This window comes from Perca flavescens, chromosome 11 (genome assembly GCF_004354835.1).
Source record: "Perca flavescens isolate YP-PL-M2 chromosome 11, PFLA_1.0, whole genome shotgun sequence".
NCBI classification, from domain to species: Eukaryota; Metazoa; Chordata; class Actinopteri; order Perciformes; family Percidae; genus Perca; species Perca flavescens.
The window spans coordinates 28792722-28810352 of record NC_041341.1 but is presented as its reverse complement, the minus strand read 5'-3'; the positions used below and the strand labels follow the sequence as shown (position 1 = coordinate 28810352).

General features: G+C 38.0%; 1 protein-coding gene across 1 annotated transcript in view; it reads right to left on the bottom strand.

The window, feature by feature from the left end:
- Nucleotides 1-17631, bottom strand: part of LOC114564574 (parathyroid hormone 2 receptor) — an 80381-nt gene that overhangs the window by 48400 nt on the left and 14350 nt on the right. The window contains exons 2-7 of the mRNA XM_028591987.1: nucleotides 17069-17174; nucleotides 13783-13893; nucleotides 12838-12959; nucleotides 9645-9742; nucleotides 4702-4885; nucleotides 1659-1812 (exon numbers count right to left, since the gene is read on the bottom strand). Of these exons, the coding sequence (XP_028447788.1) occupies nucleotides 1659-1812; nucleotides 4702-4885; nucleotides 9645-9742; nucleotides 12838-12959; nucleotides 13783-13893; nucleotides 17069-17174 (775 nt within the window). The remainder of the gene's footprint in view (nucleotides 1-1658; nucleotides 1813-4701; nucleotides 4886-9644; nucleotides 9743-12837; nucleotides 12960-13782; nucleotides 13894-17068; nucleotides 17175-17631) is intronic.

Here is a 17631-nt window from a genome sequence, read left to right as displayed (position 1 = left end):
CTCAGGTTGTATGGGACAGGTCTGCTTTATGTCCCCAGAGTCAGAACTAAACAGGGGGAAGCAGCGTTCAGTTTTTATGCTCCATAAATCTGGAAAAAACTCCCAGAAAACTGCAGTCTGCCGCAACTCTGTTCTTTTAAATCAAGGCTGAAGACCTTTCGTTTTGATGTTGCCTTTCTTTAAATAATTGTTCATTTCTTATACTGAAGTTGCATTGTTGAAACTGTATGACAATCTATACAAGCATATAAAGAGAATTAAAAAGTAAGACCTGTGGGACCGGCCCGTTCTGGAGCAACGGCTTATACACTGTCCGATACTAGCAGCCTAAAATCTCGTATTGTATCTGCTTTTATATTTTTAACTGTTTTTAACTGCTCTTTAATGTTTAATTTCTTATACTGCACTGTAACTTTTATTCTCGTATTTTATCTGTTTTAAATTTTTTTATCGTTTTTAACTGCTTTTTAATGTTTTTATGTAAAGCACTTTGAATTGCCCGTTGCTGAAAAGTGCTATGCAAATAAAGTTGCCTTGCCTAAAATGATCATAACTGTTTTCCAATTATTATACTGTAGACTTAACACTTAGCAATAAAGTAGAAAATATAGCTGCCATAACACAAAACTAATCTGACAATCTTTACTTAATTTTGCAAGTTTGCTAAATTTGCAATAACCTTACATTTAGAGAAGTTATCGGAAATTCACAAATGCAAAGTAAAAGCATGAATTATAACTGTGCATCATTTTTCATTCTTAGTGCTTCACTGTACCATCCAAAGCATAGTGCATTTTCGCAATTCTATATACAGCACAGTGTAATACGTATTGATACTGTAACTGTTGGGATTATCAAACCAAACCTAAGCAGCCATTTAAATGTTGATAAGGTGTGCATAATGTACAGTATAACCAAAAAAGCAGACACAGGTGAGACAAAAATCTGATGCCAGGGCCCTTTTTTCACTTCAAAGAAAACATCACAACCTTTCTGATGGGGGACAAAAACTTTTCATCTACTTGTCTGTACATTGTCACATACTTATGTGCAAGAAAGTACACACAAAATGGTACCAGCAGTTCTGTTCCATAATGAATATCAAAATGTATATTCCAAAACTCTCATCTTTTATGCGTCTTATTTATTTTTAAGTTCTTTTAGTACTACACACCTGCCTTCAAAACCATTATATGTAAATTAATGACATTTGTTATGTTTGAGTTATTAAATTCTTATCTCCAGGTAATTTATTTTCTTCCAAAATGCAAGTGTAGCACTTTCTTTAGAAGGCATTTCATTTCGCCTACATATGCATCAAACATGAGCAGATAATATTAATGAGGGGGATTTATAAATGAGGGCTAGGAAGCTGTTAACTGCTGTGTAATACCTTTTCCCTAAAATGTGGTTTGGTGCAGAAAAGGATTATGCATTGTATAGTGTATATTTTAACATTGCATTGTCTGTATACTTATTCATTGTGCTGATATGGCAATCGTGACTGTATTGCAAGTTTGAGCTCTGTATCAGCTAAAGCTTTCAGCATCGGCTACATTTTTGCTGAAGTGATTCGAGGATTGTTTCGAACGGATGCTTTAGTCCTGCTGCAACATGTCATAGGTGTTAAATGACAATTTAGAATTTTCTCTGCTTACCCCATCCAATGAGGGTGAAGCCCCATAGGTATTTGGAGTCTGATCGGAAGGCCATGAAGATGAGACTGTGGAGGTACAGGCCTTCTACCAGGATCCAGTAGTAGTTGGTGGCCAGAAAATAGATGAAGAGCAGCACTGTCACCTTGCAGCCAATCTAAAGATAAAACATTAACACTTTTTTCACAGCCTATTACACCACAGGTGCCTCTAAGCGAGTAGATGATCTGATTACATTTCACAGTACCTTGCTGTGTAAATTTGCACATAAATAAGGTAAGAAAAAGTACACAGCTGTCAATAAAAGCCATCACATCTGCTTTAAGTTGGCCCACACATTTTACTAACTGACAACCATTGTTTTTGATAACTCTAAATAATAATATGCCGCCAAATGAATCATACATTTGGCCGTGCAATCATAATAATAAATGAATACATGTATCTGCATTTCCTTCATGTCTGTGTCATCCACAACTAATATCTAGAGATGTTCCAATTCAATTTTTTCCTTCTCAATACCGATTTCAATATCTGAACTTGTGTATCGGCTGATAACCATGTATCGATCCGATACCAGTGTGTAAAAATAATATACAGTATATTTATTATTTAACAGCTGTAAACCCTGTATGGATCCGTTGCTGTCATTGTTTATGGCCAGGCTCAGGTTAAAGCCTTTGTGAAACATGAACAATACATACAGAGAATGAATGCCATAGGACTTTCTTTTATTGTCTAGTTTTACAGTCATTCATAATGGGAAAAAGAACATAAATATGTTGAATTCTATATAAATTTGTTTTTTCGGGGCTAAATTACATGGAATTGGATCAGTGCATAGACTTGCGTACTTGCTGTTACCAGCATTTTAGGCAGTATCGGAACGACTCTACTAATATCCGGACTAGTATGAGGAATTCACTTAAAAAATGCATGATAACAAAGTGCCAAAAACGTTCATTAGTGTGCAAAGTTGTAATGTCACATATTATACTTGACTTTGCCTAAGTTTACATTTCATAGTTATAATCCATGAAGCAAGCACAACCAAATACATTTACTTCAAGAGGCACAGAACAAATGCAGTGGGGATGTGGGTAAGGTGCATGCACTTGTGAGAATCCAGACAATAAAATGGTTACTGTCTGCAAATACAAGAAACACTAGTAACATGAGAGCTAGTAACTCCATGCTGATTGCTCACTAAGCAGTCCCTTAAAATGATGCACAAGTATCAAGTATCAAAGTATAATCTTTCACTTGTTTTCAGTGCCATTTTGTGAAAGACTTTCCAGGGCAAGGATTTAACTGTGTGCTTCAGGGAAAATCAAAATAACAAAATCACCTAAATGAAACAATCAATCCTGACCTTTAATGCCAATTAAATATCCCTTGATTTCACTCGAACACTACTCATTCAAAAGCAACATTCTGATGCCCCTAAAGCTGAATGCAAGTGCTATTACCATTCCCAGTCAAACTCATGAAGCTCCCTGAAGCTGAGTCACTGATTAAATTAGTTTAATGAAATTAAAAAAGGACAACATTTTAGAACATTTCAGAAAAGTCCCCACAGAAGATTTATTGTGGAGGTGTTCTGTCAAAACTGTTGCCTGTAGAGTTTTAATGATGAAAGGCCTGTTGCTACAAAGCAGCCACAGTTGTCTTTCCCCTCTCCTTATGCATCCCTGCAGATGTGAAGCCAGAAGAAACTTAATGACACACTCATGGCAGCCTTATATTTTAACTGTATGTAGCAGTGCATGATGGCAGAAGCATGTTCCTTTCATCATTTGGATGAAATTACACAAAGTGAATATTATTTTGAGGCACTTTAGCTATACATTTAGCAAACTTGTCTCAACATATAGGGGCAACTAGTTGTTAATTCTGCTGCACCAAAAAGTCTGAAAAGTAAGAACATTTGTGTCATTTTTAATATACTACATGGGTAATGAGGTGAGTTACTGCAGCAAAACAAAAATGGATTTAAAAAGAAATGCTTCAGCCACAGTAAACTGAAGGCCAGATACACATTTGGCCTTGAAAGCACTGCATTTTAATCGTTATTTTAAAATGAGATATGTATCTAATTAGTTGTGCTCCTGCTTTAAAATACTTTCATTCAAATATTACCATGTCATTTCAGGAACACAATTATCAAAGCTGTACGTGATGTGAGTGAAGAGTTAAACCTTCACCACTGTGTGGTTTAATGCATTGGAATTCATTAGGTATGGTCAGGGTATACTGATTATAATCCTGAGTATTTAAGGAAAGGTAATTAATTACTCTAATGCTTATTGTACTCAGAACTCACTCTTTGAAAAGGGTTATCAACAAGCAGGAGAATCAATGAGTAAATTAATACATGCATATTAACTGTCCACGGTCCTGACGGTCCAAGCCCATGGATGAATTTTCAAATTTCTAAGTTGTCTTCATAATGACATTACACAGCCTCGCCAAATGTGATCTGTATAACTTTAAAACTCATTTAAAGACATGTTTGTGAGCTTTAATTATGCCAGAGTGAAGTGTTTAAATTGTATAATAACCAGTATGCAAATATATTTGTGATACTGCCAGCATTTTGCTGAACAGGGTGAAATTCACACACAATTTAAAACTTATTCACCAGATTATAATAAAGCAAGGAGACCTGCTCAGCCACAGTACTTATTAGTTATAATGGCACTAAGTAGCAAAGGGAAGGACTGGGAATTAAAAACAACACCCTGGACTTGTGACTCAGCACAGCCCACCAAAACCCACCTGGATGTACAACACCCATACAGCCACACAAGGATGAAGGATTTAATTACATTACAGTAATTAACTTAAGTGTGATTTAAATATATTCTGTAGTCCGAGCACATAAAGCTCTTAGCACTTAATATATATATATATATATATATATATATATATATATATATATATATATATATATATATATAATACTCTTTATTCAGGTCTACTGTATAAGCCAAAGTTGTTAGCACTGTAAGAACCAAACATCCAAAAAAGCAGAACTGGTACTTACATACTGAGACGTGTCCAGTGGTGCCATGCTAACTGTCTTTAAGTTGTCCAAAAGGGCAGAATCAAAGTCCTGCAATCCAGCACTGGAATGGACGACTTTGTCCTTCACAAAGATGCTGACTGCTCGTAACATGAAGGAAACAAACAGGTGCATGTGGATGTAGTTTCTAGTGCAGTGAAGACGCCTGCCATGAAAACAAATAGTTCACTGTTAAGGATGAAACGATGCATCGTGAGTCAGTTTAAAATCAATATAAATGTGTAAAGACTAAAACTGGTTGACATAAAAACTGAATTGCGATGCATAATCTACTTTTCATTTCATTTTTGACTACAGACGTCACTATGTCTTCTCAGGTAATTTATTTGAAGAGATTTTTTTTTTTATATTCATTAAGTTATTTTGATGTTGTCAGGGTCCCACCGGCACTCACTCTTCCCTCTCATTCTCCAGCACACACTCCTCCCACTGATTCATACTCCTCGTCACTCACACAGATCAGTAGCTCCCAGTCCTTTATCTACATCAGTCCAATATCTATATGTAGCACTAACATGGCAAAGTAGGAGTAGACCAAGTATTAGGCAGTGGCTCAAGAAAATGTGTATGTTTCAAGACAAACAAGAGGTTTCAGAGTATATGGGGCCCATTTAATAATTATATTAGGGACAAGGATCTGTCATATTTGTTGGGCTAGTCTGGGGAAGTGGGATGGTGCCATCTGTGGTAGAGGTCACACAGGCAACTGTTAAATGTAGAACAGTATAGGTGTTGAATACTTGGATATTGTTGATGCGTCAATTTTGCAAGGCCACCGTTGCTGCATCTGCGGTAACAATTGGTTTAAAGAAATATAAACCAGCCAGAGCCTAAACAATTACAGTAAAACACTGTTTACAGCGACAGTATCTCTACAGAGTGGCAACAATAGCAGAGAGAGCAGAAAGAGCTGAGGGAGGCTGAAGAAGAGCCCAAATGACATGATAAAGCACAAATGTTTCAAACACAGCAAATGTAAGACCTGTGCTTGTCAAAATGCATCTTGATGTTTTTTTCAAGTTAAACAAGCAGCTCTGATCACCACTTTCCTGTCCGAGATTAGATCTTGTTGTTTTTGTTGTTTATTAGAGGTTGCATTGCCAGACCATACACAGTGCTGGAGTACAGCGCTTATCTATTCTGGGATATGGTGGAAAATGCTCTGGCTTGTTTGTATTTCTTTAAACCAGTCACAATGGGTAGTGTTAAAGCTTTAGTGTGTAACTTTTAATATTAATAAACGTCTGTTACATTCAAGCTATTGAGCTATCAAGCCAAATGAGTTGCTACAAAGCTAATTAAGACTATCCGCTCCACACAACTCTCTCTGTATTTCTCAGTATGACTATGTTCAGAAGATTGTGGCATCCGGTGACTTTCCCGCACATAAGCTCGAGTGAAGATAATGACCTCTTCTGAAGAGTCCATCATGTTTTTTTAATCCTCCGTGTCCTCCTTGGCTACTAGCAACTGTATGGAGGAGCGGTGGGGGCGATCACGAAAGGCTGTATCATGTGGACGCGCCAACAGTTTTGTTGTCATTACTTAGAATTCCTAATGGGGGCGACAGAAACTACGCACTATAGCTTTAAGCCCTGGATGCAGCAACGTTGCCCTTGCTTAAAAGATATAGCGGAAGCAGCTATGGCGCCCTCCCGGATGTCAGGCTTTTTCCCAGCAATGCACATCTGTTGAGCCAAACTAGTTGTTGACTAACTAACTTTCTACTTACATCTCTCTTAAATAAATCCTGCAACCTACTCTGTTGTGAAAGAAATGCTGGGATTCCAAACAAGAGACGGTTTCTTTTTACTGAGTACCCACTACACAGAACAGTGACACAGTGTTCACTATGATGGATTACCTTTATATGGAATGTGGGAGATAGGCCTTTAAAAGAAATGGGAAACACTGGTGTGGACCCAAAGCGTGAGCTTAGAATTATAAGGTTCTATCTCCGTTTAGGGTAGTTCTGAGATATTGAGCATCAAAGTTTTTACATCCCAGCTATTTTGTGAGATGGAACCTTTTTATTTTATTAATAACTAACTAAGAAAATATTTTTTTACAAAAATAACACCACACAGGCATTAATAAACACCTAAGGGATCAGATTATGTCAAAAACTCAATTTCGGCCAAAAGTGGAGATAGAACCTTATAATTCTAAGCTCACGAAAGGTTGATATTGCCTTAAAAGACTTGAATCTCAAATCACTGTCATTAGATACTACACTAAATAGCTGGACATTGGGTTGGTACACACTCAACATTTGCTACTCAGGCTGTGGTGAGACAAGGGAGTTGCTTATAAGGATTTTTTCAGAGGTATAATTGTGGTATATAATGTATTTATATATCAGCTGTGCAGAAAATACATTTATTTTTTTGCTGAAAATCATGTTTTCAACCTTCTTTCAGTCTCTCTACCAGTCTCCTGTCTCTCCCTCCCTGGCTCTTCAGCTAATAGACTACATATAATTAAAATGGACAGGGATTTCTAAAAGGATTTTGAAGTGCAAGTGAGATGATTACATCTACTGTAAAAACCTGGAGAGCATTGCTAGTAGAAATACAAGATATAATGGCTTCCAAATAATTTTGATGGTACACTGATCAGTAATAAGGAGGCTGATTCTTTGTCATTCCCACTGCGTGCCGCGATCGCCTGTTCTCGCACTTTGTAACTTTGGTGAGAGGGTTCAATCCCCCGGGAGATGCGCGTAACGCTTTACAGCACACCCTCTGATTTTGGTGAAACTGGATAATTGTTTATAGAGATGATGGTTTTCCCCCTTTTTGTTACTCCAGCTGCTCTGCCTCGACTCTCAGTGATTAACGGAGTTTCCTGATGGACAGAAGGCTTTTCTTGTTGCTAAAGTAATGCTAAACGCTAACTGCTGCTAACTGCATAGCTGCCGTCAGCTATAGTGTGTTCCATTTACCTCGGAACATGAAAGCCGGAGCTGCGAATGACCTCACACTCGAGTTGAATGCGTTCCATTTACAAGTCAGATTTTTCATTGTGGGGTTCGCTCTAGACAGGTTAGCTATTGTTAGCAATACCAGTTGATAACAACGCATTACGCAGCATAACAACATTTGGACAGGACTGTGTTTACAACTGATAAGTGAGACACAAATAAGACAGAAGTGCTGATAACCTCTATGTTACTACAGCTTTCACATCTGTTGATGCACTGGGCAGCCATGTTGGATTTTTGGTACTCGGAGGATGTCTGAGGTCTGAGGTCACGGGGCGTGTTAACCGACTTTGACTTCAGAAAATCCGACTTCCAATTATAAAGGGAACGCACTATAGTTAGCTCAGTTAGCCGTGCTGCCAGGACTGGGAGTGTTAGCCTAGGAGCTTTGGACCACTGGAAGAATAAGGCTGTTTGTGGTGCATGAAGAGAAATTGTCTTCTCTTTTAGTTGCAGGTGGAGGGAGGTAATGCTTTGCTTTACATCTTTGTTTTTATGTTCATAATCTCGTATTTTACATTGAAAATGTACATCATATTTACTCATCTTTCACATAATGGATGTAAATTTGATCTACCAGTATTACTTTGTAATCCACTTATGTACATAAAAAGTGGTTAAGCCACAGGATTTATGGAGAAACTGTACACAGCCTCACCACAAATTTTAAAAGTGGTGCCCAAAAAGTTACATAAAATATATATAATAAAGCTGATTTTTAAATACTCAAATCTTTCACAATACAGGCGATTTCCGGTCAAATCCTTTACAGAAGAATTGTGTTAATCAGACTCCAGTTTCTACCCACAACTCTGGAAATAAAAGCAGTGTTCTCTTGTTGCTTTCCTGATCCCTATTATGAACAGTTGTAAGCAGTCGCAGAGAAACACTGCTCCTCCCTGCATGTTGCATTTGCTGTGTCTTGTCACAAGTGTAATTGTGTCACAAGTACATTATTAACTGGTTAGACTTGACAGACAAACATGTAGTATTAAGCATGAAATTAGAGAAAGCTTTTGTTCCACTTGATGCCAGATGCACATTCAGCAGCAGCAACAACAATTAGTTACTAAACAAGTTTCAAGTTGATTTGGCGTTAAAGGTCATTGTAGTGCAGGATGTGGTTTCATTGATTTACCATTCATTAATTATTGTGGTGTTGGATTAATCGTGTGCATGTTTCTATTATATCTCAAACATACATCTAATGACTCTGACATTTGACAAACTGAGTATCATCTGTTTTGAAAATGCTGATTTAATAACATTGTTAGGTTAATTTACTTCACTACATGTTCTCAATCAGTTGAATATTTAATTAATATTTTTATACATATTTTGCATCTTGTATAGATACATGTGTACATTCATTTAGCATAATTGAAACCCTATAACCAGCCAAGAATGTCAATATACTATTTGCAAAACTGAAGTGAAAGTGAATGTTAATTGAAAGTCTGTGACAGAATGCAAACTCCATACCCTTACTTATTCATTTCCTTCATTGGCACTGAAAGTTGGAATGTGGATGTGATTCCCTGGGATATTGGGCTAAATAATTGTTGCACAATTGTGCTTTTTGCTACAATGTCTGCATTATTTCACAAAAGTAAGAGGGACAGAAAAAATATGGATGCAGCAGTGTGAGACAGTAGTGTCCTCTAGCTATTTAGTTGGCATGGCATTGTGAACTGGGGGTTCCATATGGGGGTGGAATAGAGTTATTATTCTTGTCTTGTTTCTGGCTAAATGTAAACATCCTGCAACTGAAACTTTAACTAACCCAAGTTAAAAGGTGAAAAGGCAGACAAAGTACCTGCACTTGCTGCAGTTATTCCACTGATGTGCGTGCGTGCGTGTGTGAGTGTGTGCGTGTTTTAAAGACAGCACATCATTTGAACATTAGGAAATCCTCTCTTACCTGAAGTATCCAATGATGAAGATGGCTACCAGCAGAGAGCTGAAGGACACTGCATAGCCGATGGTATACATGACATACAGCCGCTCAAAGAAGTCTTGCTGTGAACATGGAGAGAAATATTTCAGGTGAAATAGAGTCGCAGAAGAAACGCATACATGACTCACAGATGCTGGGATAAACAGGATGCTGCAATGAGAATACGAAAGCCAGGGGTCTAATTATTTGCCTTCTGACAGGTTAAGATGAAGTAATAACTGGTTCAATGAATGTTAAAGATGAAACCGAAGCGTGTACATCTGGCATATTAATGAATGGATCAGTAGCTCATTCCCAGAGCTTTATGTCAGTCTGAAGTCAATTAAAACAGAAAAAGGATGCGTGTGGCAATCTTAAACCCTTAATATCTGAGTGCTTACAAACTGGAGACATTAGGAGTTCAAAAATGGCAGGTTTTTGTCTAAAATCTAACATGATCTCATCTTTTCAACACTGGTCAGACTTACAAGCCTGAAGATTTGGTGGATACCATGAACAAAACATGGCTATAGCTCCATCCCTGGTGATTTCTTTTCATTTCCACAGAGCAGATGACAGATAGGAAATATGGATGCTTAGATGAATGGGTTGAATGTCAAAAGGTAGTGAACAGCTATACAAGATTGGTATTTTGTGAGCAAAGTACAGCCAGGTTATAGGCAAAGTTAGTTATTATATTTTTAAAGTTTAAGTCAAATCTGAGATGTAAGTTTTCGCAGTGTGTGTGTGTATATATATATATATATATATATATATATATATATATATATATATATATATATATATATATATATATATATATATATATATATATATATGTGAAATAATGCAGACATTGTAGCAAAAAGCACAATTGTATATATATATATATATATATATATATATATATATATATATATATATATGCAAACAGTATACAGTCTGTTTGGAACATTGTAGTCTTTCTAGAAAGCATTGCTCCTGAGTTTTCATCTAAGAGCCTTCTTTTTCAGTTACATGTTTGAGGCTTTTTATGTGTCATTTTATACATGTGGCTCCTCTCGGATCAAAATTAAAAGATTGCAAATCAGCACAAAGATAGATGTCCACTTCAGCCACTCCTCTATATTCTTTGAGGTCTCAAGTGAAGTTGAGTCCTCAGGTGGTCAAGTCCCAAATAAGTCAAGTACAGACCTGACTCGTGTCCAAGGCTAAAGTCTAGTTCTGATAAACATGGATCAAATGATGTTATACTATTACAGGCAGCTGTCTTCAGCTGAAAGTTAGTTTCAAAAAGTCTCAACAGTATGCAGATAATCATAGCTCCATGGCCTAGCATTAGTGAGTGTTCACTCTTATTGACAAGCAGACTCTCTGAACACTTATTTTCCTTCCACTCTTCAGCTTGTTGGTTAGAGCAGAGCTTTCACTTAGTCGGTTTCTCTGAAAAGAATGACAAACGCTGCTACAGTATGAAATAAGTGTCCTTCAGTAACTTAGGTTGTTTGTTTCTTTTCAACTGCTTGCTACTGTACATACTACATTAGAGGATAAAGACCACATTTCCTGGGAGTAGCAGTAGTGTTTACTTCCTATTTAATAATGTAAGTTTGAACTCATCTGGCCTTAAAAAATGTTTTGGAAAAGAAGAAATAAAACAGCCTCAGTTGATGTGTCCACGATATTTTGTTTCATCGTCTACATCGCGATGTACACATGCGTGATAGTCACATCGCAGGACGTTGCGATGTTGACGCCGAAACTTTATTGCTAATTATTAGAAAAGTAAACTTTCACCGTTCTCCTTTTACCGTTCTCCTGATTGTTAGCGGCTGACCCTTCCCCTTTAAGACAGGTGGTCATGTGACGTAACATTACTCCGAAGGGGTTTGTAATGGGACGTGAGGCTCTCTCGTGTGTAGAAAAGTAGCGTAAGCGGCAGCTGCAGCCGACACAGTGATGCACATGCTTTTCCATGAGTAGTGAAGCTACAGTAGACAGTTTTTTATTTTTGCTGCAAAGACAAACTAAATCACCTGATAAATGCAACGTTATCACGACATTTCCCAGCCATTTTTCACCGCAGAAAGCTGCTACCAGCCACGCTAAAGCTAATATAGTTAGCCTAAAGAAAAGAGGCGTCTGTCCCAACTAACGTTACAGCTCAGAGCCGCAACGCTGGAAACGTAACGTTACATGTCATTTAGCTGACACTTTTTTTTTCCAAAGCGACTTACAATTGCTATATATGTCAGAGGTTGCACGCCTCTGGAGCAACTAAGGGTTAAGTGTCTTGCTCAGGGACACATTGGTTGATGAATCGCGGTGGGAATCAAACCCAGATCTCCCACACCAAAGGCATGTGTCATATCCACTGCGCCATCACCACCAACACTAATCTACAACAGCAGTCTGTGTCTGATACAACATAATTCACACTGATTTAAGTGTTCTTGGATACATAATGTGTTGCTAGTGCATGACGTGCAGGCTCTGCATGCACAGCAAACCACCAATCACAATTAATGTTGATCAATTTATCAAACAACCAAAGCAGGCCCCGCTAGTCGACTGCAACATGAAATTTAGAGGAAGCAACATGCATGCATTCTTAATATCATTCACTTTAGCCTGGATTGATAGTATTTTCTGAATATAATGGTGTCATGTCAGTCAACCGGTGTATATAACTACCTAATTTCCCTCTCCAAAATCACTTACTTGCTTTGGTGTTTGTAAAGCATTAAAGTTCAACAAAGAATGGTTCACATAAGAACATTTCCTTTTTTATTTTCTATGTAGATGCACTCCCTTACAAAATCACCGCAGTAGTCGAGAATGATTTATTATTTCCAAAAAGAGCTATTTATATCGCAGGAAAAAAATATCGCAATGTCAGTTTTTTCCAATATCGTGCACGCCTTAATCCATAACACCAACCAACTTTGCACAATGTGACTCCCTACATGAGATGAAGCACACATGGTTGCCTTGCATCTGATTTCAGTTATCAAAGAACATTTTCAGATTGTTCAAAGCCTCCACATGGGCTTGCCCGAGGGTCCTGTGAGATTAACAGCTTTGACTGCTACATATGCTACCAATCTGTGTGTTTACATCTCCATGTAGCTAGCTAACCGAATCAGCTCTTGATCAAATATTTTACAGTCATACTTACTCTCCCTTCGTCATTAGTGGGCTGAAGGAAACGCAGACACTCTGTGTAGTTGGTCCATGTTTTGTTCCAGCGGTCCACAAACACCCAGGAACCGTTGACATCACACTTCCTGTAAGCATGTCCTGTAAACACATACTTTTACATGATTTTGGACATTTACAACACAAGAAAACAAAAAGGTATGTTCATGATTAAGGCATTTTATGCAGGTGGATTTATTTTGGTCACTTGCCCATCAGTCTGTTAAAGTGACATTTCTACCACCCTTGATATATTTAAGGACCTATACTCCCATGTTAATTTTTAATTATTTTGATTATTTTGGCTGATTAGACATCTTTTCAGGACTGTTTGGGCATGTACAGACAGTGCTTGATTGATTTTTCTCTGACTCCCATGATAGCTTTGTTGCACCTATTAGGGCGGGGCAAACTACACCTTTATCAACCTTATTGGCCTTTTTCACAGACGACATTTGACATTTCAGAGTAAAAAAAAAAGTAAAATGATGAATTAGTGCATGCTGGCTCAATGTTACACTGTCATGGCTTACTGGGACACTTGATTAGAACGGAGCCATCGTCTGTTGTGAAAAAAGTCTCAACAGTGCACAAAGTCCAGTGAGCTCACATAATACCCATCATCGCTCCACCCATCTTCACCCTAAGCACATGTCTCATTAGCCAGAATGATTGAAAACACCTGTGAGAGTGTGAGACCTTGACAAAAGATAGATGCTTAAAAATATACGGTAGGAATGCAATGTTGATTTTGAATATTACAGATAGTTCAATTTAAAGTAGTCATTATGAAAAGTACTTATATTACAATATATCAACAGAATAAACAGCCTGATCTATCTCTATATTTAAAGTTACTTGTACTCTTCTAGTTCTCAGTGTTGGTGATGGTACAGTACATCTACACACACAAAAAAACGTTAACCTTTGTGATTGAAGTCATAGATGTAAGATGGGCAGGGAACCTTGGTAAGCAGCCCAGGGGAGCCATGGGGCCAACAAATAAGACCGTCCCAGTCTGGAGGGCACACCTCATCTACAGTGAGAAGAGTAGAAGTAAGAGAAAGTCAACATACACATATGGAATGTAGTCCGTCCTGTCCACATGGGATTAAGACTATAATGCACAATTTTGTTGTTTGTCAAGAGAAGATTTAGCAATGTTCTTGTTATTCTGTTGTTCTTTCTTATTAATTTTATACTTCTGTTACTCTGTTAAATTCCACGTTGATTTTACATGATTTTATTTTGCATTTTTAACCTTTATCAGATTTTTAAACCACAGGGTCTGAAAGCTTAAAAGAAGGCTTTTCATAGTTTAAAATAAAAAAAATCAATAGATCGTTAACTAGACAAAAAAAAGCACAATGTGCAAAATCTTGGCTCTACACTGATTTCCCTAGAACACCTTTGCTTTTTGCCAACAAAACCTATTAACAGAAACCAATAGATGTCAGTGATTTTATTGTGCGGGATGTTTACAAAATCAAAAAACTGTGAGAGCCACTTATGGACATTGAAATGGATGCCTCCAGAATAAATGTGCACCTCTGCTGACTCATCTCCTCCCTGCTCTAACCACACACTGACTCCAGTACTTATACAAACATTGCAAAGTCAAACGTTCAAAAGCAATGCTCTCTTTGAAATTGGTCAGCTTCTGGCTGTCACTATGATAATTTCATGCTGTGGCGTAAAGGTTTAACATTCAAATTAAAACAAGTTAAAAACAGTTTCAAGCGCACAGTGTTTTTGTTAGGAAGTAATTGCAGCTTTGGTCAGTCAAAGTTTCCCAATATAAATTGTACATGAGGCCATATCACACTTATGTAGTTGACCATCTCCTGAACCCCTCTCTCTTTACCTTGCTTGGCAGCTGGATTCTCATGATATTATGAGATTAGGCAAGAATCACCCGATCACATACTGTATCACATGAAAATCCATCTCGTCAGGCTTCAAGTAATGCGTTTGTGTCTGAACTACCAGCTTACCCAACCAATCAATTCAATTCAATTCAATTCAATTCAATTTTATTTATAGTATCAAATCATAACAGAGTTATCTCGAGACACTTTACAGATAGAGTAAGTCTAGACCACACTCTATAATTTACAAAGCCCCAACAATTACAGTAAGAGCAAGCATTGGCAGTGGCTATTGTGACAGTGGCAAGGAAAAACTCCCATTTAGGAAGAAACCTCGGCAGACCCAGACTCTTGGTAGGCGTTGTCTGACGGGGCCAATCAGTGTCCAGTTAGGAGCTACTGGCAGCTCGGGGTGTCGTATAGGTGTGTGTGATGGCCGCAACTGTTCGTTCAAAACAACAGACGTGAAAGACAGATGGTTCATCCAATCACCTGCCAGGTTTTTTTTTTTTTTTTTTTTTTAAGTGCCTGCCATTTTACAGATGACAGCTTTTCAGGTGGTTCTATGTAACAAACTATTCTTTAGGGAGGTTACCTCTCCCTAACAGTGGCTGTCCAATGATAGCTCAGTGCGCCTAGCTCTTAACAAGGCAGGGAAGGCCTGTTACGCTTTTAAGGATTTAAGTGTGCAAACATCTTACAGCAGGGCCATAATGGTAGATCTGTTGCTCAAAAGCTGGCCACAGTCTGTGGAAATGCTAAATTTAACATTGGTTTTGCCACTGCTTTGATCACAAATTGGGTCAGTTTTATCTGTTATTAAAAACTCAAAGAAATGTGGGCTTGCAAAACATCCAACAAAAACCAACCCAACTGATGAAACGTATATATTTTTAAATGAATGTACAGCCAAAAAGCATCATTTGACCAGTGTGTTAGCTCAGCAGAGTTATGGTTTGACTGCATCACTTATGAGCCACAATCAAATCACAACGTTGGTTGTCTGAAAACAGAAAAATAATTAAATAGGAGCAGCTAAACACTAAGAGTTTAAAATGCACTGTGTAGTATTTTCCCAGTGTGTGGGAGCCGACCCCTGGATACTATCAGCATTTAGGCAAATTGCAGCTCTCTCTTGTTACTGGTTAAGCGTTTCATTTGCCAAACACATTGATTAGTCCTCACCCAAGAACCTTTTCTCCAAAGGCGTGCGACCTCTGACATATGTAGCAATTGTAAGTCGCTTTGGATAAAAGCGTCAGCTAAAATTACATGTAATGTAATGTCTAAGGGTTTTCAATCAGCTCATAGAGCTTAATTAGCAAGCTAGGGCTAATGAAATCTTCCAGTGACAATAGTCATTTCAGCCAGCAAAATCGACAGTCAACCCCTAGAAATGAGAAGGAACAGGACCTAGGATTTCTGATGACGTTTGGGACTTGGCCCTTAGCAAGATACAATCCTCTTCTATTTGTGCATGCCATGCACTTATCCAGTTTAAAGTTCTGCACCGTGCTCCTATTTCCTAGCTAGAATGTACCCTGATGTGGAATCCTACCTGTGATAAATGTAAATGTGCCCCTGCCTCACTTTTTCATATGTTCTGGACATGCCCTTCCCTTGCTAGCTTTTGGAATTCAGTCTTTCAAACAATCTCTAAAATTCTACAGCGCCCCATTGAGCATAACCCGCTGATGGCTATCTTCGGCATTCCTACACTCGATCTGAGTCTGCCTAAAACTAAACAGGGTGTGCTAGCCTTCTCCTTTTTACTGGCCTGACGAGTTGTACCATTTACTGTAAGTGGAAAGATACTGCTTCTCCCTCCAACTCCCACTGGGTTAGGGACGTTATGCTTTGTCTAAAACTTGTGCGCGATCACGGAAGGCTTGTATAATGTTGATGCGCCGACAGTTGTCATACTTAGAATTCCTCATGGGGGAGACAGAAACTACGCACTATAGCTTTAATTATTTATTTACTTGTGTACTTTTTTCTATTTATTTTTTTATTTTATTTTTTTGTATTATTCAATTTATTTATTTTTTGTCTGTAGCTTCCACTCTCAACCTTAGGCCAATGTCATTCGCGGGTAAATATATGTCTGTGTGTTAAGTGGAATGCCTGTACGTAAGGCCTCTCAGCTTGATGCCTGGGGTTGGGTTTACAGGGGAAAAGTGTACCTGTTGTAGGTTGTTATTCTGGACTGTTCTACAAATAAACCATGGGGAGGGGGGTGATAGCATTCCTTCCACATAAATATGAAGACAACCCAGATTACCCCAAATGTGCAGAATTGTGTAGCATATTATGAAAATGTAACTTTCTCTGCATGTTTTGTACCTGTGGACCCTGGGTCAATGTTGGAGAGGTTCTGGTAGCACTGCAGTTTGATTTCATAAAGGATGTACATCTGCTCCTGTGCAGAGAGAGGCCCATCAAACCCCATCTGTGGAGCACAACAAACATAATCACATCGGTCACCCTGTAGCCATATATGTGTGTGTAAATGATCCTTTGGCTTTTCAAAAGACTACCATTTGTGGCCATCTTGCCATATTATATCTTGTATGGGCCAGGCCAACATTTGTGGTTACCAAGAGGAGAAAAGGTGTGACAACTAAAACAATGGCAGAAAGCAGAAAGAAACTACATTTTATTACACATTTTTCATTTTACAACATTTGTGTATTTTTAATAATAAATTCTGTATATTTTACTGTTATGATTCTCATAATGCACCATAGGAGCATTAAAAACCAACTCAAAATTTAGGAACCCTAACCCATTTACCAATATCTTCCTAAGTTTTCTCTTAAATATGTTCTTCAGAAGGTTCCTAAGAAAAGTCTACGTCGGATTCATGACGTGTTCTTAAACAGCAGAATTGTTCGCACCTGTGTTCT